Source organism: Carya illinoinensis, chromosome 7, assembly GCF_018687715.1.
Source record: "Carya illinoinensis cultivar Pawnee chromosome 7, C.illinoinensisPawnee_v1, whole genome shotgun sequence".
NCBI lineage: Eukaryota > Viridiplantae > Streptophyta > Magnoliopsida > Fagales > Juglandaceae > Carya > Carya illinoinensis.
The window spans coordinates 10,879,177-10,905,782 of record NC_056758.1 but is presented as its reverse complement, the minus strand read 5'-3'; the positions used below and the strand labels follow the sequence as shown (position 1 = coordinate 10,905,782).

The 26,606-nt window shown below is 32.9% G+C and overlaps 2 protein-coding genes across 9 annotated transcripts; both read right to left on the bottom strand.

Annotated features, from left to right (window-relative positions):
* Positions 1-4,363: 4,363 nt before the first annotated feature.
* LOC122317196 lies at positions 4,364-6,753 on the bottom strand. Of its 8 annotated transcripts, none has more exons than XM_043134156.1 (3): positions 6,735-6,753; positions 5,556-5,654; positions 4,364-5,480 (listed from the first exon to the last, which is right to left on the bottom strand). In XM_043134156.1, the coding sequence occupies exon 3, from the start codon at positions 5,398-5,400 to the stop codon at positions 4,480-4,482; it is 921 nt and encodes a 306-aa protein (XP_042990090.1). In that variant the 5' UTR covers positions 5,401-5,480; positions 5,556-5,654; positions 6,735-6,753; the 3' UTR covers positions 4,364-4,479. The 8 variants fall into 8 exon arrangements, with proteins under 8 accessions (XP_042990090.1, XP_042990087.1, XP_042990091.1 ...); XM_043134153.1 differs by lacking the exon at positions 6,735-6,753 and adding an exon at positions 6,179-6,335; XM_043134157.1 differs by lacking the exon at positions 6,735-6,753 and adding an exon at positions 6,179-6,335 and having other exon boundaries at positions 4,364-5,451.
* A 14,743-nt stretch (positions 6,754-21,496) lies between these two features.
* Positions 21,497-22,559, bottom strand: LOC122316158. The gene is made up of 4 exons (XM_043132695.1): positions 22,290-22,559; positions 22,049-22,244; positions 21,821-21,899; positions 21,497-21,758 (listed from the first exon to the last, which is right to left on the bottom strand). The coding sequence occupies exons 1-4, from the start codon at positions 22,557-22,559 to the stop codon at positions 21,497-21,499; spliced, it is 807 nt and encodes a 268-aa protein (XP_042988629.1).
* Between the last annotated feature and the right edge of the window lie 4,047 nt (positions 22,560-26,606).

The following is a 26,606-nucleotide window of genomic DNA, read 5'->3' as shown; positions in this document are numbered from 1 at the left end:
CATTATTGATATCTAGAATAAAAATACTTGTATATTCTAACCAATATGAGGATTGTCATGTGACATGCTAATGCCATGTGTCAATCTTCAATTGGTTGACATATTGTACCACGGCATGCATATGTTGTGACACTAGTCTTGATTAGCTTATGCCACATGTTAACCAATCGATGACTAACGTGGCATTATTATGTCACGTATTAGCCCTCTCATTAGTGTTCTAATGGGAGATTGATGGAGGTACCTAACTTTGCATTTTTTTATTATTATCATGTATTAATGTTGCGAAAGTTAGAAATTATGATCTCAATTTATAGAAACGCAAAAATTCTTATAATGATTTTACAATTAACCCTCTCAAATAAGAGAAAGATAGATATATAAAGTAGGTCTTATATTCATTGTGGTCTATATTGATTTTTCGAACATTTTTCTATGACTCATTTAACATATTACTATGAACTTAGAAACCCTTGATCAACCTAAATAAGTAATGTGTAGTACTTCGTCTACCGATGATTCTTACCTCACCAAGATGTGTATTTCTTTTTTTTTTCATATTTTTTTTAAACCCTTTAAATATTTTTAAAAAATTTACAATATCATTAAAAAATACTTTTTAATTATTAAATTAAAAAAATAATCGAGACCCATTATCGGTTGAGCTGGTTTTTAAGACGGTTGTAATAAAGTATTTTTCTGTCTGCGTCTCGTCAAAAACTTGTAAGCATTCTTTTTAGGTCGTAGATAGTACATGTACAGCAAAAGTTTCGAGGGTTAATGCTTCCAGCTAGCCTTTTCTTGATCTTGCAAGCATACCTTTGCGTGGATGTCCTCAGAGGAGGACTGTAAACTGTAAAGGATAGCATTTTCCCTAGAAAAAGAAAAAGAAAAAGAAAAGAAAAGAAAAAAAAAAAAAAAAAAGAAAAGGATAGGATAGGATAGCAATTTCTTTTTTCTCTGTCATTTCCTTTAAAGATCCCATATTTTGTGCTCTCACTTTTGTGCGGAACCCAAGGGAATGGTAAACACATTCAAGTGATCTCTTTTTGAGACTTTTTACCCTTAGAAAACAAAAGCCCTCAGCTTTTTATAAAATGGTACAACAGTAAAATATTGTCATAATCAGATTCATTCCCATTCCTTCTTCAATACTTCCAAAGAAGATACGCCAATTTTTCCTTTTAACTTTTCCTAGCTAGCAAACAGAGAAACTTAATAATCCTTTCCATAGGCTCCCAAACACAAAATCAAAGCTACAGGCGACACGTACGTTGAAGTTGTTGAAAAGTAACTCCTATTTTGAACACAGAGAGAGAGAGAGAGAGAGAGAGAGAGAGAGATGGCTATTAGAGGCACGCACGAAGATTTCATGCACAATATTTATGGTCGTCACGTACACTGGCTCTCACAAAATGTGGTTAGAGGCTCATAAAAGGAGACAGTAGTGAAGTAAATGGAGAACGCTATTTATTTTGTACTCCATGCAAAAAGCCACAAGCTACTGCCAATATGTAATCTTTGGCATTGAGACAATCTTCATTTCAATCAGCTTTTTGTGATTTAAAGTAATATTACCAAGGTCAGAAGTTGTGAACATGACCAGCTAACACATACTTTTTCCTTATGGTTTGTACCCTTGAATGGTAAAGAAGAAATTGTATTGATTTATTATCTCAAAATTTTATTTAACTGTATACTTAAAAATATTTTAGGTATTTAAAAATATTAAAAAAAAATTTTTCCCTTAATGTTGATATATATATGTCACGTTAACATAAGAGTAATACTACATACAATCATGGAGTGTGTAACCGTCATGTAGTAGCTTTAAAAAAAAAGTAGAGTCTATTATTAAAAATTAATTTTTTTTATATGTGTTTCGAATTTATTCACTTTTTTCAAAATAATTACACAGTATTTGCACACTCACGACTGTAACTATTATTTCTCATACAAAAATAACATTAATACAAGAACAGCAAGATCATTACCTTAATTGATCCGAGATGTTTCAAACGGTTCGTGAACAAGCTCAAGCTTATTGAAAAATAAAATACAAACCTTCTCGTTAATGAACTTAGAATCAATTAAACGAACCAATCGCACATACCAAAGATTTGCACCCACAAAGAAAGAGAAACAAGGTAGCAACAAGCACTGTCAGGCTTTTTATGGAGATAATATAGCAAGAAATGTTGAGACAAAACTAGCAAGGTCATGACTCGATTGTGAGGTGGTTTCAAGTAGTATGAGAACAAGTTCGTACTAGTTTGAAATATAATCTAGTTTGATCATAAACTTGAATGCAGCTCGGAATCAAAACAATTAATGTATCGAGCTTAAACTTTCAATACTCAGTTCGGATCGACTCGACTCGAGTACAACCCTAATTTATACATTAACTTCTCATTGTGAGCATACATAGATGCGAAGGAGGTCGGTATCCTCCGCATATTCTGACCTATTAAGAAGCAAAAATACAGAATTGAGATTACAATACCAACCATATATCAATGATTTGTATCCACAAAGAAAAGAGAAACAGGGTAGTAATGAGCACTGTCTGGCTCTTTAGGGCATTATTCTACTGGGAGATGCTAGTAACTAGAAAATGACATTATTCTGCCATGAAATGCCGATAACAAGACTAGCAGTGTCATTACCTGAGTCTGAGATGGCTTCCTGCTGGCAAACAGACTTCCAATTGTATTAGAACTAAAGATCACATTTCGTAAACAGTAAACTACTTAAATTTGATGGACCATCTTAACCTCTATGCAAATATAAGAAGACCCATAAGCAAACCAATCAAGTGAATACTTCCTTTATTCCTCAATTATAAAAACTCACAATGCTTAGATATAGGATTGTCACTTTCCAAAGATTCTTCCAAGAAAAAAGCCTATTTTACTCAAGTGTCCAAGAAAAAAGCCCTGTAAGATGTGGAAAACAAGGAACATTGATGATCAAATCTCCTGACTACTCTAAATTCTTTTTGAGTATAAAAGGAATAAAAACTGTGTAGACAATTTTTTTTTAAAATAGATGCATACTTCTGACTTGCTATTTCTCTCTGACAAACCAATTGAAGAAAAAATGGGAACTACAAGAAGTCCAAAACTGCGGGCAATACACCAAAACAAAAACATGATGCAGCACAACTAATGAGACAAATGCCCAAAGTCCATCCTAGAAGTAAGATATCTAAGGAGGATAATGGTACAAGCTAGAGGTTTAAAATCTAAATCATAGATCTGCATTCTGATTAATAATTATCCTCACAATAAGCTGAATGGTGGATCAGTAAACAAGTCACAACCTAAAGTAAATAAGTATATATATATATCTCATCAAATGTGAAAGTTTCTTACTACCTTGTGCCAGGCTCTAGTGCTAAGAAAAGTAGCGGAAGAATCCCCTTCAATAAAGGGATCGCTTAATCCCAACCATAAATTGGGAGATAGAATTTGGATGATTCTTCCATTGTGATCATAATATTGGCGTAACAATCGCACAACACTGGTGATGTGGTAGGCATATCAACACCTGCCACAGCAACCATAAAAAATGGTTGATGTGACTTCTACCTGTCAGTGGTGTTACATGGTGTCGAATGAACTTCAAATTTGGGACCTGATGTCGTGCCTAATTTGTACATAGAAAACCATTAGAAGTCTGAATCTTATGTCAAGGTTGCATTCACGTATCAATAGGCCAAGACAATTTGGGATCACACAAGGTGCAAATCAGTTCATTAGCTATGATATCTTTTTTTTTTTTTTTTTTTCAATTTCAAGAAATGACTAAAAATAATAATAATAATAATAATAATAATAATAATAATAAAAAAAAAAATTTAGGAGACATCATACCAGCATCAATGGATTTTTTGGAATAAAAATGTTGAAATTCACATATAGAAAGATCCCAAAGTTAAACCAAGGCAATGGAAGGCAAAATTTTGGATTGGGCACCGGTTATATGGCACCAAACATGTAAGCTCCTGCAACATCCAAACCCAAGTAATAGTTATTTGGCATGAAAGGGAAAATGTTGGAACTGGTCTAGGTCTTTATATTGGTTCTGATTTGAAACGAAGGTTGCACTCACAGTTAAGGCAGAGCAGGCTCAGACATTGCTGATGAGAGGAGCCCCCAATGCCACAAATTAGAAAGATACACCATAATAGTCCTGCTTGCCACCCAAACATACTTGAAGTGTAATGGAAAGGAGCCTTACATGATCATTATATTGAGATATGGAATTCACAAAAGCCAATGAATTTAACATTGTAAGAAGGATATACGATAACACAGTTGTCTATGAGCTATTAATAATGGCTAAAGTTAAGGAAAAAGGATAAGAAGAAAACGGATCATTTAATAAAATTCAGTGTAATATGATCACAGAGTTGATAAAAATCAACGCTCGCTTTAAGCTTTTGTTAGCACTCCATGAATAATTTATCAAATCTCTCTATTCATTCTTCCAAGCATACAAAATCAGTGAGAAGCCATGACATTGTGTTTTGGAGTCTGAAAATCCTTGCGAGAATGACCACGGAAATGGATTTGGATTGGAAAGTGGTTGGCTAGCCCACAACTTCTCAGCTGATAGGCATGTTCTGAACATAAAAACAGCACTTCCAAGTGATGCACCGAAGAGCCAATTATGAACATCCCAGCAAACTTCTACCGCAAGCCCATCAATCAAGATGGGAAGATTCCCCCGGAACTTCCATTGAAGCCGCTTCACCTGCATTACAGGCTTGCTATCTATGCGGATCACCAGGCATGGATCCTCAGCGCTGATGGTGTCACATTCTATCACAAGGTCATGAATTTGACCATTGTCACAAAATTGAGCCTTGGTACTAAACACTTTCTTGCCAAAAATATGCTCTCTCTTGGCAATGCAAACAGCATTAGAATTTACAGGGTTGGCATTAGTTTTCTTGAAAGCTTCTTTTCTCAAATCCCCCATAATCAGAACCATTTTCCGATCAACAACAACTGCAACATAAAATCCCTCCAAAGGCTCAGGCCCGGGACCGAATTTAGCCGCAGAAAGATCCCAATATATATCGATTTTACAAGAATATGCTTCTAAACTCTTCGACCCTCTCCTCTTGGAGAACAACCAGGGTTTAATATCAACCTTACAGAGACACTGATTAGATGAATCGTCGATCCCAATTCCAAGGCCTTGACCCATCAGGTTCTTACTCCACGTGACAGTAATCAAGCAAGACCGGCCACGTAAACGGCATTGATAGACACAAGTAACTAAATTCTGGGCAGCCCTGCTGGTGCTTGAGGAGGAAGAATCAGCAACTTGAACCCCATTTTCACCGAAACAAGATGGGAAATCTCTCATTTTCACACCAAGAACTTGCATTACTAATGTTAAACTTGCTTTCCGGTTGTTTTGACAAGTAGTTGTCGCTCACTTTTGTAGACCCCCAAAAAAACAAAAAGCTGAAAGGACTCAGAAAATAAGCAACACATAAACGAAACACAGCATTGAAAGAGCCAACTAAGAGGGACGCTTACCTCAAACTTATCCGAGGAAAGAAAAGCCGGGTCAGAAATGCTCCCAAGTCTGCTTCTCAAGCCCTGATTTGATCTGTGTATGGGCTCTTTGATGCATCTCTACACAAGCCAATAAGCCATGAACCAAAAAGTTCTCGGAAAGCAGAAGAGGGTGTACATCAAAATTGAAGACAAATTTGGGAACTATAGAGAGAAAAATAACTCAAAACAGAGAAGCAAACAAAAAAAGTAGACCAGTTTCACTGCCAATTCCTCATCCCAAACCATTAAAAAAAGGGGAGGGGGGAAAAAAGAACAAGACCCACCAAGTATATTAGGAAAGAAACCAATAGAGGGACAAGAGAGGAGATAAAATGCGCAAAACACCTCAAGATGTTGACAAACTCATATAGTACCAATGGAGATGATGGAGAAAAAAAGGGTAGACAGCAACTGTATATTGCTGGAAAGGCTGGGTTTTGAAGAATACTCTTAACTGAAACGATAAAAAATCAAGTCTTTCCAATACCCTCTCCCTCTCTCCTCCTCCATCTCCGCTCTCTCTCTCTCTCTCTCTCTCTCTAAGGATTTTGCTTTTAGCTGACAATGCCCACATGAAAAAGGGAGACCAAAAATTCACTTACAAAAACAGAGACCCAACTCAGAGTTTAGTCTCTCTCGCATCTGGTAGGAACTAGGCATCCGTATTTATGTACGTACAGAAACAAAAACAAAGCAGTGTCCACTGTCCTTTTGTTTCGAGTTTTGCCTGTATGTTTCTGATTAGCCCCTTTTGCGCGTATTTAAAGAGAGAAGAACCCGAGGCCGAGAGGGGGAAAAAATAAAAAATAAAAAAAGAAGAAGAAGAAAAAAACAGGGACGGTTGGAGAATTGGGTCTTCATTAGTCCCATGTAAAATGCAAGCACGATGTCACGCATAACTAATTTCTTATTCATACTTTGACAGTTCAGTCCAGTTAAAAAAATACTAAATAAATCTCAGATTTGCCTGACCCAAAGACCCAGAATCTTTGCTCATAAACAGCTTGACATGTATTCTTTGAGTTAGCCACTCTATTTCTTTTTTAATAAATAAGATTTAATTAAAACTACAAAAAAAGAAACGAATAAAAAAAGTGGGAGTCCAACCAAAACATCATGTTACAACAAAATTCAGAAGTCTTAAAGAAGGATAAAAACCAGAATTGTGGGCTCTCTTGACCTGAAGATCCATTCTAAATCTTGGTTCCACTTGAACTCCAATCTTCAATTTATTTCATTCCTTTTGAAAGTTTGATTCTTTTAGCCGTAGTTGAAGAACCTAGACATATACACTTTGATAGTGAAGTGAAAAAATCAAAGATAGAAAAAATCCCAGAAGTGGAATGACAAAAAGACCTAATTTTTGGCTCCACCAAACAGCTGCACTGCCAACCTATAATGTCTGTATCTCCTCTTTTTACCATGTTTCCTCTCAAAATGTAAATCTATGGGTTATTTTATATATATATGTCTCTCTCTTTCTTTATGGCTTAGAATATTTGTGAGCTGGAATTGAATGGGTAAGATTTTATTTTTATTCCAAAAAGAGTGGTGGAGCAAAATGTCTCTCTCATGAATGATCTCTCTCTCTCTCTCCTCAACTCCCTCAAAACCGACTTTTTTTTGGCTTTATTTTCCCCTTCACACTTCACATTTTTATTCCCCCTCTTTGTACTCCTCGACACTTCGATTCATGGAATGCCAGATCACGGCGCGTGGTTTTAACTTGCTATTGCCTGGACACATGCTTCCACTAGCAATGGCGTAGTCAAATCTAAATACAAATAAGTATTTAGCTAGCAATCCCTGCATTGGACCGGTCAGATGCAAATTTTTCCTTAATAATTAGGGTATTTTGACATTTTGGAGATGATGCACTCTTTAATTTATTTTATTACTTTTTTTTTTCTCCTTTCACGTACAAATGCAAACCAGTATGATTATTTATTAAATTTTTTTATGTATATCTTATGTAGCAGGTTTTAATTATAAAATGAATAATTTTATATATAACTGTAAAATATGTAAATAATGTGTAATCATTTTAAAAAAGAGTAAAATTTATTATTAAAAAATTTATTTTTTATGTGAATTATATTTTATTCACATTTTTAAAAATAATTATATAGAAATTACACAATTTATTATTATAAATATCTTTTCTCAACCCATAAATGGTAAATGCAAAAGTTAAAATATGTAATTTAAATCAAATTTTACATTTACCTTGGTGGACGCCACTGGTAATGCTTTCACACACTCACGTTCCGCTAAGGCCTAGGCTTACCCCGCGTTCGAGGTAATCTACGCTTTTTGTGCACGCTCTGGATAAGCGCGTGGAGTGGAGCCGTTGATATATTAGGACAACAATAATTATGAGAACGGAGATTTGTTGGGTGCGAAATTCCTTTTAACTTTACGGGAGAATAGACAGTGGTGCTCACGTGTACACTTCTCCATGTTCCGTTACAGCCCAAAACTTGGCCCAATTACTGCAGGTTTACACTTATTGGGCCCTGCAAAGCCCAAATCAATTCCCCAACACTTTTTTTTTTTTTTTTTTTTTTTTTTTTTCCGAGTCTCTTCATTTTGATGGCAAATAAGAGTTTCTCCTTTTGAAGGAAATGACTTCTACAGTTGGACGAGTAAATTCCACTCAATTTCTTGAAAAAAAAAAATGAATAAATGTGAAGATCAAATGAGAAAATCAATTTTTTGAAAATAAGTTTCGTTCTTTTTCAAAAGAGTTTTGCTACATACAAACACAGTCGCGCATTAATCTGTATACCAATACCTATTTATTCATACTTAAAATTTAAATTAATACTGTTTTTAATAAAATTTACTTTTTGACTAATCACATTACATTGGTGTACATATTAGTACATAATTATGCTTGCAACTATATTTTTCCTTTTAAAAAAGAGTACAAGAGTTTGTAGTTTTTTCATTTTGATAACAAACAAGAGTTTCTCCTCACCAAATTAAAACTTTGTGTTCCTTTTTCTAAAATGTCTAACATTTATGAACTAAAATAAACATAATAGAGTGGAGGCCTGACGGTTTTTTTTTTTAAAAGAGAGTGCGTGATAGCCTATGATTGTAAATATTATTTTTCTTCAAAGAAAAGAATATATATATGAAAAATTATTGTAGTGAAGCAGTCTATTTTTATTTTTTGGGATTACTTTCCAAGACACGTAGATAATGTTCTTTGTAAAAAATAAAAATAAATAACATTTCTCTCTTGATGAAGATAATTTCAAAGATATTAAGACATGGGATTAAGACAACTCATGCCTAGAGGTGACAATTCGAATTTGTGGGTCATGTTTTGTCAAGTCATAAATATTTAATTATATAGGCCAACTCGAACCCGATCCATTAAACTAAATATTTCAAACTTTAATCCAAACTATTTAAATAATGGATAGTATTGTATCACCCATTTTGATCTATTTAATAATTAATTAAAAATATGTCAACATAACATGACTCATTTTAACTTGTTTCATGTAAACATATTGAACTAACACACATAACCTATTTGATTTAATTAGTATAGTTTCACATAAAAGGTCAAATCTATATTTATTAGTAAGCACAATATATATATATATATATATATATATATAAAGAAACCAACAAGACTACATTTTAAAAAAAATTATCAATATTTCTCAAAATTTAATATATAATAAAACCAATATTACAAACTTTACAATAAAAAATATGAATATAGGTCTAGAATTATAATTCCAATAATAAGAACGTAAGCATACTGAGAAATATCAATATTACAACTCAACAATAATAAAATTGTAATTTTAAAATAAAATTTAAATGAGTTATTGTGGGTTATTTTGGATTACATGGATTGACCCGTTTGTTAATTATGTTTTAACGGGTCAACCTATTTTGACCCGAACTCATTTATATCAAACCCATATTAGTTAATTTCGTATCGTGTTTATATTAGATTCATGAGTCTTATCATATATTGCCGCCCCTAATGCGGTCCCATTTCCTCTTCCTTTTACTTCTCTTTTCCCTTTCTTTAGTTTCCTAACTAATACTCAATGTACCTATCAATTTAATGAAAAAAAAAAAAAATACACTCTATTGGATACGTACCCAAAATAACATACATGATTAGCTTTAAACATCAAATGTTGTATGCCCAACTAATAGGCCCATTAATCATTTACCCTATGATTATATTATACCTTATTTACCTCTATGTAAATTGTAATGGGAATTATACAAACTTATCCTCCACGCCAAGAACCATTATTGAGCCGACATGGGTGCAATCATGGGCCAAAAAGTAACATGGAAAGAATTAACTTATATTGTTTTCATGTCATTGCATACATTAGTAAATTCATAAAGCAACCGAAGTTATCGCTTTGCTAAGATCTTTGGACCCATCTCTAACATGCTTTGCCCTCTACAACAAGCAACATCATGTAGATCTTGTTAATTAGAGTAATCATGAATCATTTCATTACATTAATATGCCACATTGTTCCAAGCAAAAGAAATGCATTTTTTTATGCCATGCTACCTACTCTTTCTCCACTTCAAACAAGGGTTAAAAGAGGTCAATCCAAATCCTTTTAACCATCTCCCTTCATGCTCTCTTTCTTTATCGTTTTCTCACCTCGGTAGCCTCGATGATTGAAGAGGCCATTATTGGACACATTTCAAAACCCCATCTCTTTCAACTTCGAGCTATCACCACCGTCAATAATTAGTGGAGTCGTGTTATCATGTTCAGTGTATATATGATGCAGTTATACCCTTTGAGATTCACAATATTTATGCGTGATATCTAGTTTACTAAAATTTAATTATTATTTTTATTTATTATTGCACCCATTAAAAAATGAATATTTTTACTTATCATGATCTCTACACACCGTACTTATTTTAATTTTTTTTTTATTTTTCCTATAACAAGTATGTGGAGTGTGGATGATAAGTTGAATAACTCAATTAGTTTAACAAGAATAAAATAAAATAAAAAATAATTTTAAAATATATAAAGTGGGTGGTATAGAATGATGAGTAGCATCCATCTAAAAAAATATATATAAGATCGCTTTTGAGAATATTTTTATAATTGCATCAAGAAAAAAACTTGGGTTTACTAGCGTAGGCGTAGGTGTGATTGAAAAAAGCTTAGAAAAAGAGTTTATTTTATGTTTTAGACTTTGATTAGGAGTTCATAAAGAAATGAATGTGAACGAGTTTAATGGAATGCGTATGATAAATGAAATTTAATGGATAAAGTCTATTTTGTTCGAACGTGTTAAAATAGGAGAATGAAAATAATTGAAACGTAAATAATCTTGTTGAAGATTATAATAAGGATTAATAAACGTGATTTATACTATTTTATAACAATTTTGAAAGAAATAAAAACTTGACATTTTGAATAAAATAAAACGGCTATAATTTTGGATACATAAATGGTTTCATTTCATCTCTTCATTACAATTTTTTTAAATTATCGTACAAAATATAATAAATAATTTAATTTTTTCAAATCTTAAAATAATAATTATATTAAAAAATAATATTCTAACAATATTTTATTTAATTTTTATCTAAATTAATCCATTTCAACTCATCTCATTATCAAAACTATACAATGTTCTTTTGCAAGGTAGCAACGAACCAATATGAGAATACTATTTTTTTTTTCTCATATATAGTCACTCTCAAACAAGCGAGGAAAATAAATATTTCATGATTTTTTTTAAAACCCTTTTTCGTCATTTGATTCCATTCATTCATTCAATTCCACTTCCTAAGCTGCAAAAAAAATTAACGCAATGGAGCCTTAACCTTAAGAAAAAAATAAAAAATAATAAAAAATAAAAAAGAGGAAAAAAGGAAAATAAGAGCATACCGCGCGTAATACTACAAATAGTTAAAAAAACAAAAGCGTTTTTCCCAACAAAAGTGAAGCCACTACCATCACGAGAGATCAGGTAATTTATCTTAAATTACGTACCATTCTCTTCAGTTTTACTATCTCGCGTACAGTTATACTTAAATTCGTTTAGGATAATTATAAGAGTAATATGGGTAGATATAGTTTTACTAGAATCTGCACGCCCATTCATATTTGATCGAAATTAAAATGTCGGCAAAACTTGCTCATCTTAAAACTACTGTAGAAATCAATTACATACCTACTAAAATAGACAATTGGTGGTGGTTGGATTGGTGGGTGGCACTTAATGATGGAGGTTTTGAGCAATGGTGGATGTTGAGACCATGGCGACTTGGTAGCATATATAATAATCACCACCTTCTTGACCCTAGAGATCAGATATACGTTTTTGGGTAATGAATTACGTTCTTCAACCTCAAATCAAAAGATATTTTTCATTATGAACTCTAAATCACACACACACACACAAAGAAAAAAAGAAAACAAAAGAATAATCATCTAAATGAGGAGTGTTATAAATAAACTTGTATTATATGACCATATTTAGCCGTCATAATTGATTAAGTCTTAGCCGTTAATTAAGATCTTTGTTCCCTTATATATATATATGTATATTTCTAGGTTCATTTTATGGAAATAAGAATTCTTTCTCTTTTTCATTTAGTTTACAACAGTTTCGATAGTAAACTACCTATATTTTTGAAAATGAGAAACATTAAATCATGTGAAAGATTTTATAAGTTACATCTGCAGCGGTACGGAAAATTTATAGCCACCCTTGTACCCAACAACAATTGGGATTTTAATGGAGTTTTTAACTCTAAAATCCTATCGTAATCAACTTGCTGATGATAGGATACGTATGAGTTTCTCTATTGTTTTGTGGTTATCAGAAGTTCCATTTTTTTTATATATATAGTCATTATCAATGCATTGACAAAGTTGTCATGAATATTAATGCAATATCAAGATCACCATATATGCTGCATAGTCACTGACTCACTCATCAACATCACTCACTTCATGAGAAAATTGGGAAGTGATCACAAGAAACAAATTAAGATAAAACAAATCATAAAGATACGAGTTCGATCGTGACTTTTTCCTCTTGGAAAATGATCGTGATCGATGTCGATCTTATTTCGTTGACAAATATATAGAAGTTTACAAAGTGTAATCGTGCTGCTAATTAAGTAAAAAACAATACATGATAGTAGTTAAGAAATGGTTTGATAAGTCAAACATGGTGGTACGTAAGTACTGCCCATTGAGCTAGCTAGGCTATAGCTAGGCAACATGGATGTACAGCCGAGGAAAATGCTCCTGTGCTGCCTGTGTGGTACTGCTCGGGAAAAAAAAAAATTATTTTTATAATTTTTTTTATTTAGTAATTGAAGAAGTAATTTTAAATGTATTGATATATTTTTTAATTTTTTTAAAAATATTTAAATCTATTAAAAAATGTGGAAAGAAAAAAGAAAAAAAAAATTTATAATTGGGCGGCACGCCCAATGTTTACTGTTGGACGGCATAGTAGCCCTGCCCATACATTACAACAGAATAGCTCTTTTGGGACAAAAATTTTCTTCTCAAATTATAGGGATTTTTTTGTCTCAGAAAATTTTTTAAGACAAAAAAAATTCGTCCTAAGGTTGTCCCTACAATATTGTCCCAGAAGATATTTTCGAATGAAAATCACCATTTCATCTCAAAATATATCTTTCGGAACGATTTTGAAATTAACCGTTTGATATCGTTCGAATAGTTTATTTTTTGTGTCGTGGCTCAAGTTCGTTCAGAATATCGTTTGAATGATTACTATTTTACGTTTGAACGGTATTAAATTGTTTGAACGATTGAAAAAATACGTTCGAATGAGTACACATTTTGAGAACGTTCGAAAGGTATAAAAAAACTTTCCGTTCGAACGTTAAAGAAACAGATCGAACGGTAAAAGAGATCAAACGGATAAAAGTTATGTTAGAACGCTACGATAATAAATTGCGTTTGAATGTTATTTGATTGTCTAATGTCGTTTGAACGTTTTAATCAATGGTATTCGAACGTTACATGGTCTTTTGAACGATAACTATTTTATTAAAACTCCATAGTAATAAAAAACCAAATAGACATTTATAATATTTGAAAAAAATACATCAGAAACTATTTAATACTGACAAAAGTTTTATAATAAGTGCGAACTAATAAATAACCATGAGATTGACATTGTTCATACATAATTAGATAATATCATAATCTATACGTAAAAAACTATTAGTTGCTTAGAGGCATGTACTGTTGCATAAGCTGCTGCATTTGGAGTTACATCTCTCTTCTAAACTTTTCTTATTGTTCTTCATGTTGTTTGAGGCACATCTCCATGTCTTATTGTTTCATCAATTGAGTCTCTAACTCATGCTGCCTTGCAACTAATTTTTTGATTCTGCGATTTACATTTTCTTGCACTATAGAGGTTGTAGAGGCAAGCCCGGAAGAAGAGGAAGATGGAGAAGGTTTTACACAATGACCCAAACCCCTCAAATATCCTGAACATTGACCCAGAATTTGTGTAAAAATATCAACATCATTTGTTGAGGAATTTTGATCTGACGCAGATTCAGCATGTTTGGCAACCATTTTATCCTACACATAAGATAAAAAATTAATATCATCATAAATATTCTAATATATTTATTTAAAACAAATTATAATACTTATATAATTTTCACGAGTATCGGGATGATTCCACTCTCCATTACGATTAGTATGTGATGCAACATATAATTTTGTCAAATTATAATTGGTATTTGAATCTTGCTGCAATAAATATTTGTTAAGATATAAAGTCATTAGGATTCATATATTCAATTAACTATATACAGTAAAAAAAATAGCAATACCAATTTCTTAGAGAGGCAATGGAAAGATCTTGAGCTTGCATGATGAATAATCTTCAATTTCGATCTATTTTTTTTGTTTATAGAACTTCGCTCCTACATAGAAATTGAAAATATTAGAAACCGAAATTAAAAATAGGATAACTAAAAAATTAATTTAATTATACCTTATATGATGGATCCTCAAACATGTCACAAAATTTTTCCTACTCAGAAGGTTGGACATCTTGAAAAGGACGTTGGCGTGCATCGTCCATATTCTCAAACTTATTATAATGCTCATGACACCTAGCATTATATTTGCGGAATGCATTACTCATAAGCTCTTTCACAGTCTTACGCTTCTCTCTCTGACCAAAATTTAATTTGAAATCATTTTTGAAAAAATTTACACAAACATATTATCATTTATAATACTCTAAATTTAAGTAAAATATAAAAATTTAATTTACCAAATAAATGTTTTAAACATTACCAAACAACGCTTCTTGATAAGCTCTTTAACATCTTGGGGGACTTTCTTCCATGAACTCGTTGTGTCAAAGGTGCATAAGTTCATGTAAGAGCATCCACATGCGATGCAAGCCAAGCTGCTGGTTGTCCTTCGCCTCCAGTATGTTCATCAAGAATGTTAACCTTGATCTTTACCCACTCTACGATATTTTTCTAACGTCACGCCCCTAGTAGTGCCTTGACCTTGACGAGATTGTACTGTGAATTCTATAAAATATAATATTGTAATCAATTTTCTATTATAACCTTAATTAATAACTTTTATGACTATAGAATTTTACTTTATTCTGTAGAGTTAATATCTAATGGTGAGTCTGAAGGAGAGTTAGAAATAGATGGAGATAGGATGCAAACTTTCTTTCTCTTTGGTGACATAATTTCATAAAACTGATACAATATTCATTAAGTAAAATAGTGCTTATCAAATGTAATGTGAACATATAATTAGTCAATCATAATCTGTATCAGTATTATTTATCAATTCGGTCTCATCATCTGTAAATACTTCAGATGATTCAACATTTTGCTCAATTGTTACATTAACAATTTTAGCCTCAATATCTTCTCTATTTAATAGAATTATCTCATACTGGCTCAAATCCACAAACAAATTAAAGACGGGCTGACTCTCTGGGCATGCTTCTTGAATAGAGGGATCATCTTCTTCTTCATCTCATCCTTCTACCTGAGGGATAACATCATATATATTTATTGGAGAATATTTTTGTATTACTCGCTATTAATTTCTTAACTTTGGGTCATCTAATTAGAATACTTGATATGCTTGAGAAGCTAAAATAAAAGGATCATCTTCGTACCATTTTTTTGATGTATTAATACTAAAAAAAATATTCATCATCATGGACTCTAGTTCAAGGATTGCTTAAATCCCACCAATCACACTTAAACAAATACATTGCAAGCTCCTCCAAATATTTCATTCCAATTATATCAACAATAACTCTACAGAAATCACTATTTTCTCCATCATGACTTTCCTCGATTAGGACACCACTATTTTGTATTTTTCTATAACAATCTCGATCCATTGTGTTATACTTACTTCCCTGAGAAATACATGCAAAATATCTTGTAGCACGTCTCGATAGGCCACGCGCTAATACATACAGTTCATCCGCTATATCGTTTGAATTATTCGCATGCATTTTACAACCTACATATTGAGTAAATATTCTATTATATCAATAATAAACAATCAATATTTTAAATTTGGTTATCGATTACCTGTTGTTCAAACCATCTCGGGAACTCCTCTTCATGTTTCTGGTTTATATCATTTACTTCCAGTTCCTTGAGCATGTTAATGTGGTCACTGAAATTGATGATTACCACAAATCTTTTATATTCTTAGAATTTTATGAAAGTATATGAGCGAATTTAAATTAAGAAAAAAGTATTACTTACTTCAAGTGGTTCTCTATTTAAGGGCAATTGTCCAGCTCGTACCACTGAGCTTTTTCAAACTTTCTTTCACATAAGTCATAATCACACACTGTACCAAGTGGATGTACTTGTTGAGAAAACACAAAAAACACATTTCGTTGTCTTGCTTGGCCAACGTCAAAGTTTCTTTCCAGCCAATCGACACTCTGTGGAAATATTTGGAACAGAAGGTATGCCACTCATCATCAATATATGCTTTTGCAATTGATCTTTCTGGGCAAGCCTTGTTACCAACTGCACGTTTCAAATTCTCAAGAAATCGTTCAATGGAATACATCCATCTATATTGAACTGGTCCTACAAGTCGAACCTCATGTGGCAAATAAACGGTTAGGTGAACCATGACGTTGAAGAATGATGGTGGGTAAATACTTTCTAACTTACACAATATTATGGCAATTTCTCGTTCCATTTGATTCAAAGTTTCTACATTTAACATCCTAGCACATAAGTATTTAAAAAATAAACCCAACTCAGTCAAAGCCATGCGCACGTCTCTGGTCAAGTACCCACAGATACAAATAGGCAAGATACGTTGTAAAATGATATGACAATCATGACTATTTAATCCAGTTATTTTCTAGTCATTTGTTCACACACACCTGATCAAATTTGAGGCATAACCATCCGGTAATTTAATTTTTATTATCCAATCACAAAATGTAACCCTTTCATTACTTGACAATGTATACCACCCAATCAACATGTAAACAGACGAACTATTTTCTTGCAATTGCATTTCCGATCTTATTCCCAACCGCTTCAAATCCTTCCTTGAGTTTAATGTATCATTTGTTTTTCCTTCAATTGACATCAATGTTCCTAATACGGATTCGCATATATTTTTTTCAATATGCCTAACATAAAGACTATGCCGTAATTTTAACTTTGACCAGTATGAGAGTTCAAAAAATATATTCTTCTTTGTCCAATTCAACTCATTTGTAGCTCGTTTTCTCTTTCGTTGTTTTTTACCAAATTCATTACAATCAATATCTATAAATTGTGCAAGTACATATTCACCAGACAAATATGGTGGAGGTTGGCCCCATTCAACAGTATCATTAAATATTTGTGAATTTTTCCGCCATCTATGGTGATCAAGTAAAAATCAACGATGACCTATGAAACATAATTTCTTCCCGTAAGTGAGCCATTCAGATTGAATATGTTTGTTAAAAGTTGGATATGCCATTTTCCCCTTAGCACTCCAACCTGACAAGTTTCTATAAGCTGGAAAATCATTTATTGTCCATAACATAGCAGCATGCATGTTAGATGACTTGCCTGTTGATGAATCAAATGTGACAACCCCATTCTCCTACAAATTTTTCAATTCTGCAATCAATGATTGTAAGTGTATGTCTATATTATTTTCCGGTGATCTCGAACCTGGATTGAGCAAACTCACCATGAAATATGGATATTTCATATACTTCCATAGTGGTAGATTATACGGCATAAGTACAACTTGTCAAGTACTATGACTAGTACTCATGTTGCCAAACAGATTAAATCCATATGAAATAGTATTATTTTATATTTTCTGAACGAATTATTGATTTATATTATTCCTATTATTTAATTGAAAATTTTCTTAAAATTACGAGTTAATATAAATATAATTCTGCAAAAAAAAAAAAAAACCTGGTCACCGTTCGACCCCTACAAATCAAGTTTGAACAGTGCTGATCATCATTTGAACGGTTAAATTGGTACATTCGAATGGTGTAACAATTTTCCTTTAAAAAAATTTACTTAATGCGCCTAAATCTAAGGTCGAACGATTACATTTAGACGTTCGAATGGTGAATCATTAGTGTTCGAACGATTTAATTATTTGGGACAAAATATTTCGTCCCTAACTAGACCGTTCAAATACGTTCAAACATTACAGACATTCCGTTATTTTTTTGGCACGAAATATGAAATTTGTTGCTAAATCTCACTTTTTGGGATAATTTTGATTTCGTCCCAAAAAATCTTTTTTGTTGTAGTGATAGCAGAAAGATTGATGTTGATCTACACTACATACATACACACATATACATACATACATATATATATGCTAATAAATAATGCTGAAAGTAGCTAGGAAGCATATATAAAATATGAAATAATAGTTGCAATCGTGAATGTGCAAGTTTTGTATAATTACTTTGAAAAACATTAATAAATATTATGCGATCTACATGAAAAGAAATTAATTTTTTAATAATGAATCTCATTCTTTTTCAAAGCGACTGTATAACACTTACGCACTCTAGGATTATATATAGTATTACTCATATAAAATTGAATACTTATCTAGTGTAATGGTTAACTATTGGTGGATATATATATTTGTTAGTTAACTTGGTGGAGATCGAATTAGCTGATGCCAGAGATGAATTGAATATATCTACAAGCTAGCTAGGCAGGGACTTTCAAAGCATGCAACTCTCTCTTGATTAGCTAGCTAGGCCAGGATTTCTCTAGCTCTAAAGTTTTGGTATTGCCATGCAAATCAAATGGAAACCTCATTCCCAAAATTAGAGGGTCTCTTGATCATTTGCTGCATGACTTAATTAATTGTAAGTTTTATAGATACTGTAATGTTCAGCTACTATTGCTATTGAATTATTCTTTTTAAGCTCCTGCATGTTCCTTTATGATTACTCATTTTCCTTTTGATCTTCTGTTTCAACATTAAATCCAAATGATGCAACTCAAAATCAACTACAACACTTAATTATTGTACTCCTAATTAGTTGCCCACATCTTTGTTAATTATTCATACCTTTGGATTGGCAGATGAACAATATTATGGTTCTTATATGCATGCAATTGAAATGTTGCTAGCGTGCACTAGATCATCTCAATTAGTGCTTACTGGATTGGAGCGACAACAATATTAATGGTGTTTTTGTTGGACTCTTGCTAACGGTTATGCCTCTTGTTGACCGATGCTTGAGGTCTATAAATAGGGATCAAATGTGCACAATTTGTGCTCACTCAATTCCTCTATCATATACAAACCAGTGGGACAAACAAACGCATGAGATTATCACTATTTTCGATACAAATACCAATAGTGGTATCGAGAGCCTTATCGATGACAGAGGGACTAAATTCTCGCGTAGTGAAGACTATCAATAGGCAAGTGATTGGTTTGACAACCACACTTGCATATTACAACCATTTATGGAGGCTTTCGGATCCAACTCATAAACATTTTCAAATCATGGTACGAGGGCTTGAATACATTGGTAATCTACAAAACCTGGTTAACAATTACTACTTTGAGAAAAATTATTGCAGAATTTTCACTCAAAGGTAAGTCGTAGGAGTGCTTCACCACAGCCGAGGTTTGAGAGTGTCAGGGACACGTAATTTGTTCCATCATCGATGTCCCATATGTGGGAGAGAGAGAAAATTCGAGATTTTCAGTCACGGACTACATTAGCAGAGTGGAAGAAGATGAAATTGTTGGTCAAAACGATGCCGTTTCGATCAATGGTCATAAGAATTCAAAAGCTCTTGTGCTAAACAACATTGTCGTTCAGTTAGTTGAATGGAATCTCGATCAAAATGACAACTTCGTTTTGCTTGCATGTGTGAGTCCTACTCTAGCATCCAACGAAGTTGTTTCACACAAGGCCGAACTTGACATTATTTCAAGGATCTTGGAGGATGCAAGGAATTAGCCAAATGAAGATGTTTTGAACCAAGCTAATACATTACCAAACAATTTCATTTCCTCTGGATCCATGTGGCACCAAACAGCCTGCAAAAAGATCCTTGTTTTGGCCCATGAGCTTGTAATGGACCCAAGCCCAGACAGAGTGGACCAAACCTTTGACTTGCAACCCGTCTGTGACTTGGATCCTAAATTCATGCGCTAATCCATCAACCAAGCAGCTGACCACACCATAAAACTTTTTGAACCTCCTAACCTGATTTTCTAACCCGTTTCATATTGGTTTTGGTATTTTTGACTGTCTTAAGTTGTTTCAAGCTCAATTTGGTCTGTTCAAAAGTCGGTATGCTCCAGGTTTAGCATCGAATTTCAACAGAGCACCCATGATTCAAAATAATCATTAGAAATTCCTTGAAAGAAGGGAATGTTTGAGGCGAGTTTGAGGAAAATTCAATCAAGGCACCACTTCCAATATTCTCCTTATTTAAAGCACAATAAGAATTTCTCGGCAACTATCTTGGGTCAAATTCAAGGGTCATTATTATTAATTTATTAGTTAATTTATAATTATTTAATTTTCACAGTTTTAAATACTACATTTCTATATTTGTAATAGTACACATATATTATTTCTACATTTTTTGTTATTGATATTAAAGTTTTTTATTTATTGCACTCAAAAAAAGTATTGATCTATCTGGGATTGAAAAATTAAATGGAAGAAATTTCCTGGTCTCGAAAAGGTAAATAACTTTTATTTTACCCATAAAAGGCCCTATATATATTAACAACATCAAAGCCATCTGAAAATGTGAAAAATGACCAAATTAGAAATGGAAGCAACATAAGAACCAGACTCTTAGAGACAAATGGGAAGAACACAATGTTTGGCCAAGAGCTCTAATTTTACATTGTATGAATGATGAAATCATTCCTCTTTTCAAAGACTATGAAACTGCTAAGGAAATCATGCATGCAATTATTGAATGCACGTATGGATTAAGATTTGATACTTATATAAAATTATTATTGTATTAATATAACAGAACTTGCATGAAAGTATGAGTTACTTCAATAAGAATTGATTGCAAAGGAATTATTTGATTCTGATCATCCTTTTACTGATAAAATGCAAATTACAATCATATTTACTAGTCTTCCTTTATCTTGGACTACATTTTTTTTTTTTAATAACAAAACATAATTTATTCATATCAAAATATTACAGACATTTATCAAGCCATACAACTTGAGAAATAAGGTCTGAAATACAATCCCACCACATCATTAAACTCTCAACATTACAGGCATATTTGACATGCCTATGTGCTGCCTCATTGCTTAAGTGGCTAACATGTTGAATAGAATATTCTTCAAAAAGTAGCAACCCCTTTCTCGTGTTCTACAGAAGATTCCCATATAAAACCTCATATTCAGCTTTTGTTTGCATCTCCTTCTCCATCAAAAGACAATCACATTCAACTATTAGCTTGCTTATGCCCATAGTAGCACAAAGTTGAAGGCCATGGAAGATAGCAAGTAGTTCAACTGATTCAGGATTAGCTCCATTAGGTTCAAGAATACTAGCAGCCATAATAACATCACCATGCTCATCTCTAAGTATAACACCAATTGGAAAACTTGAGTTTGAAACCCCCCACCCCCTGTATATGAAAAAAAAGTATAACATCAACACTTGCTCTATAAATATCACTAAACATAATACCATCTATATTTAACTTTAGAAGACCTAGAGGAGGAGGCTTCCATTTGAAATATTCCTCTGTCTTTGAAGTAGGCAAAACCTTTATATTAGTAAACATTTTTTGTAAAGATAAAACGTGATCAATTGCATTAATGGGCTCCATACTTTTTTGATCATGAACCATTTTATTCTGTCTAAACCAAAAACTCCAAGCAATTAAGAAAAATATTGCTAAATCATCCACCCTACCACTTGCTTTCACTTTCATTGCAACATCCATAATAGACAGTTGTGGCTCCATATTCCCATCATAGGCAGATATCTCCTTAATTGTAGAACAATACAAGAGGGCATGAGGCAGATCCTCTAATCTTTCTTTGCAAAAATAGCAAAACCCCTCAGTAGGTATTTTCTTCTTGCTTAAGTTGTATTGAGTAGGAAGACCCTATTTGCAAGCTCTCCATGCGAACACTTTCACTTTTTTGGGCACCTTCATCCTCCATATGCTCTTCCATAAAGCTTGCTGTCTGTTAGCATCATAACATTCTCTTTGGAATTTGTAGAACTTTTCTTTGATCATTCTGTACACACTGCGCACATTGAACTTTCCATCTTCTTCATACAACCATGTCTGTTTATCAAGTTGCTCACTAGGACATAAAATGATCTTCATTATGTCGGCTACTACCTTTGGATTGAATAGAGCTGTTGTTTTGTTCACCTGCAACCATTTTGTGTTCTCATCAATGAGACTATCCATTGTGTCATCCCTCTACTCTTCCCTAATAATTGTGTCTTCTAAACATAGAGTTGGATGTCATCGTATTTCATCTCGATATCCAAACATCATTCAAATAAAAATATTTTGTAATTTCAAATTTTCAAATCTTCAACATTTTCATCTAATCATTACCTAATCATTATAATTTTCCTAAACTTCTAAATAAAACACAAAAAATAATTCAACTTTTTCAAATCCTTAAACAAAAATAATATTAAAATATTATATTCTAACTCTCTTTTAACTTTATAATTTCTTATTCAACTTTTTCTCTCTCATTTCCCAAAACCCCATAAAAATCTTAACTCAATTAATAATTTCACTACTCTATACAAATTTTTCATTTCATCTCATATCATATGTGTAACTAAATGAGGCCTTAAATAACTTATTTTTAGGGCGGGGGGCTTAAGGACAGATAGGATGTGGATATAAATAAGAAAGAGAACATATTTGAATAAGGTGAGCTTACCCCCAAGAACAAGATGCGACCTTTCCAATTGAAAAACTTGTTACGGAATTTGGAGAGAATGGAGTCATAAGTAGATATAGGGATTTTGCCATAAGAGAGAAAGCCCGAGGCATATAGAAACATTGTTGTGCAATAAGAACATACTTTTAGAATTATTTAACTTTTGCCCAAAAGTAGCCTCATAATGCCTAATGAAACCCATAAGAGTATCGAGGCCATTCTAAGAACTATAAGTGAAAATCAAAAGATCATTAGCGAAAAGAATGTGAGTGATAAAGGCACAATCATGGGGAACATAACAAGGAATGGTATGGCAACCTCTAGAAGTTACTGGAGACCTCTACTTAAAGGTTCTTCATTGAGGATAAAAATAGAAATGATAATGGGTCACCTTGACCAAGGCCTTTGGTAGAGGTAAAATAGCCGTCATGGGTACCATTAAACAAACGAAAAAATGTAGAAATTTACGTGCATTCCATGAATACTTAATCCCTTGTGCTAAAACAACTCGTATAAAATATGCTATAAGATTCATCGCCTAGAAATTTACCATACATTTGAGTTGAAGAGTGACCCCACCCCTTCAAAATTGATCTGTCTTTGAAAGTGGATTGATGGAACTGGCAATCTGATTGTCCTTTGTGTCATCTACTTTGTTATTCTCCTGATTGCATTGGTGTGGGTTATTTAAATTTTGTACAATGAATCGATTAGTTTGTAGTGGAGGAGAAATATGAGCTATAAATGCCTTTAGACTTGGAAAAAGTGTAAACAAGTCACAAAATCCACTTTCTAGTGGATGTAGCATCTACTTTTTTGTTTGGTGTTTCGCTTTGTAAAGAGGATTATCTTAGTGTATTCACAAGTCATTGTTTGGAATCTTTAAGGGTTCAAGGGGATCTTAAAGTTTGATAGCTACTCTGCCATACTCCTATTTTCCATGTTTGCAAAGCTATGTGCTAATATAAGCTTGAACCTGAAATTAATCTTAAAGCCTGGTGACATTTATCATCACCCAATGGCATGTGCAGCTTTCTACATGGAATCTTATAGCAATTTGTGTCATAACCCATCCAAAAAAAGGCCTAAATAAAAATGATTAATATGAACCTTTTATCTTGATACAATTTCTAGCTAGCCCCTATTGCTTTTGCAATAGGAAACCTTGAATCTTTAAATGTTCTCCTTTTATTTTTAATACAATAAATGATATCAAATAGTATTCTTGATTTTTTTTAAAAAAAAAACTTATCTTTATATTTATCAATATTAATCATTACACAACTTGTCCTGTATAACAAAAAGTAAAAAATGTGAAGGGCCATCTTCTATCCACACTTGTTCTTCATTGATACTCAAAGCAATTTTTTTCTATAAAAGAACAAGGCATTCCGTATTTCTTTCTCTGTATGTATGTTGAACTGTCCATGAAGATTTCTTGCACAGATACCCTTTGATGTCTTCCACTAATTGTCCATGCCATTCCCAATTTTCTCTCATACAATCATAAGACTAGTTTGTGAAAGTTGATTTAATTTTTTACCTGAGTCTAGCTAGGTAAAACTCATAGATTTTTGTTGTTGTAGGGACACATGACCAGCATGAATAATTCTCTCCATGCATTGACAAGGGTTTCAACAAGGACAAATTGGCTTGATGGAACTCCACTGTGTCATACTAGATGGAGAGAATTGGCAAGCACCAACAGAAGTGAAAAATATAAGTGGATATGAGTAAGTTACCAGTAATGTCTAAGTTACTTTGAGCTAAAAACACCCTAGTTGCGGTTCACAGTTCCTCAAGTTGGGCTATAATGCATCTAAGTGATTCTCAAAATAGTTTGTTTATAATATAAATAGGTTGGTATTGGCTGATGTATACCAACACCATTTTCAAATTAATAAAACAGATTGATTTTGATAAGTTGGCTGCATTATGGCATTTCATGCATTAAGTTCTAATGGTGCCTATTAGATATAAAGCCTAACATTGTACTATTTGCTAAAGATTGGTTCAAATAAAATCTAAAGGATCTGTTAAGGTGCATATTGTGGTCCAGTATTATTTATGTGATAAATCATACTGGAGTGATGGCTGGACTTATGGGAATTTTGACTTGATAGTATACCATATGGGTTTAAACACATGGTTTGATAAGGTACAAATGCGAATATTGATAGTGAGCCAAGTTTTTTGGTAGTGGCCGGATTGTAATGTAGAAAGCCATGAGCCATTATTTTATATAGGGCTTGAGCTAGCCAACACTTTTCATTGCTTGGTAGACTTTTACTTCAATACCTAGTAGATTCGTGGTTGACTTATGAATGCAAGCATACTAGTAACAAATATTGGTTTTAAACCTTGATGAATATTGTTTGCAAAGTTTGATTTTAACTTTGTGCTTTCTTTTCAGGTTTCTATCAACCCCAAACTGTGTGGATGAAGAGGATACTTGGTGGTCTTCTAGGCAAATGAAAAGTAGCTGAAGTACATCCTGAGTTCAGTGAAGTTAAGTGTTTAATTTGGAGCCAAGTTGTATCTACATAAGGGCATACTTAGTTGCATATGGCTTATAAACAATACATTATGCATATGCATACTGATGACCCTTTTGTCATTCCCACTTAGCAAACATTAATCATAAATTTCCATGACCTTAATTGGACACTGGTCCATCTTGGAATGTTATAACATATTGACATTTAATTATGTTTATGATTGTGAGTGTTTATTGTAGTATGTTATAAGAATGCCTAGGTGATGGGCCCCAACCTTTATGCCGTTCCTTCTTTGTAATCTATGTTCTTGAGATAGGTTCTTCAATGAATCTAGATTTTCATACAATCTAGATCCTTTAAACGAGTTTCTCAATGGGTCTAAATTCTTCCATTGACTTCTTGATTTTCTTGGATGAATTTTCAAATTGACTGTGGGTTTAAGGGATTCCGTTCTTGCAGGTTCATATCACTAGGTAATCACATAATTTGAGTGTTTGCATAAATTACTATTGTATTAAGTGAAAATGCAAAGCTTGATTGCATTGATATAAGAATGCCTGCAAAAGTATTCATTGGCTAACAATTTGTGAGAAATGTCATAAATCAACGCTATTGTTTACGTAGGATATTAGTAATAATAAATAATTTTTCCCCACAAGCTAGTGTTTGTAGGTAAAAAATGGTAGCTAAACTCAACCACCAAAACTATTTCCTAAAAGATCCCATCATGGACATTAACTGTCCTACCGACGAAAGTGCTTGTGGGAAAAAGATAAGTAGTTTTGCAATAGGGAAATTATTTCCTACATAATAGCCCCATGGAAATTAATTATCCCAATGGATGCATGGGTTTGTGGGAAAAAACCTAGTTCAGTTTTATGAAAACCTATTACCCTGTAGGTTGTAATCATGGAAATTACGTTATTTCCTACAGCAGCCTCAATGGGGACAAGTTCAGTCAATACTTTATTGATAAAGGAAGCTGGTGGAGGAAAGTGCTTTTCCCACCATATAATCTATTGGGTAATACTAATACCCACCAGAATCTCCTGTGGT

Coding starts and splice junctions, on each gene's coding strand:
- LOC122316158 (XM_043132695.1), bottom strand. CDS start 22,559: ATGGATAGTCTCATTGATGAGAACACAAAATGGTTGCAGGTGAACAAA. Junction 22,245..22,289: donor AGAGCATATGGAGGATGAAG/GTGCCCAAAAAA, acceptor GCTTGCAAATAG/GGTCTTCCTACTCAATACAA. Junction 21,900..22,048: donor AATGAAAGTGAAAGCAAGTG/GTAGGGTGGATG, acceptor ACTAATATAAAG/GTTTTGCCTACTTCAAAGAC.
- LOC122317196 (XM_043134156.1), bottom strand. CDS start 5,400: ATGCAAGTTCTTGGTGTGAAAATGAGAGATTTCCCATCTTGTTTCGGT.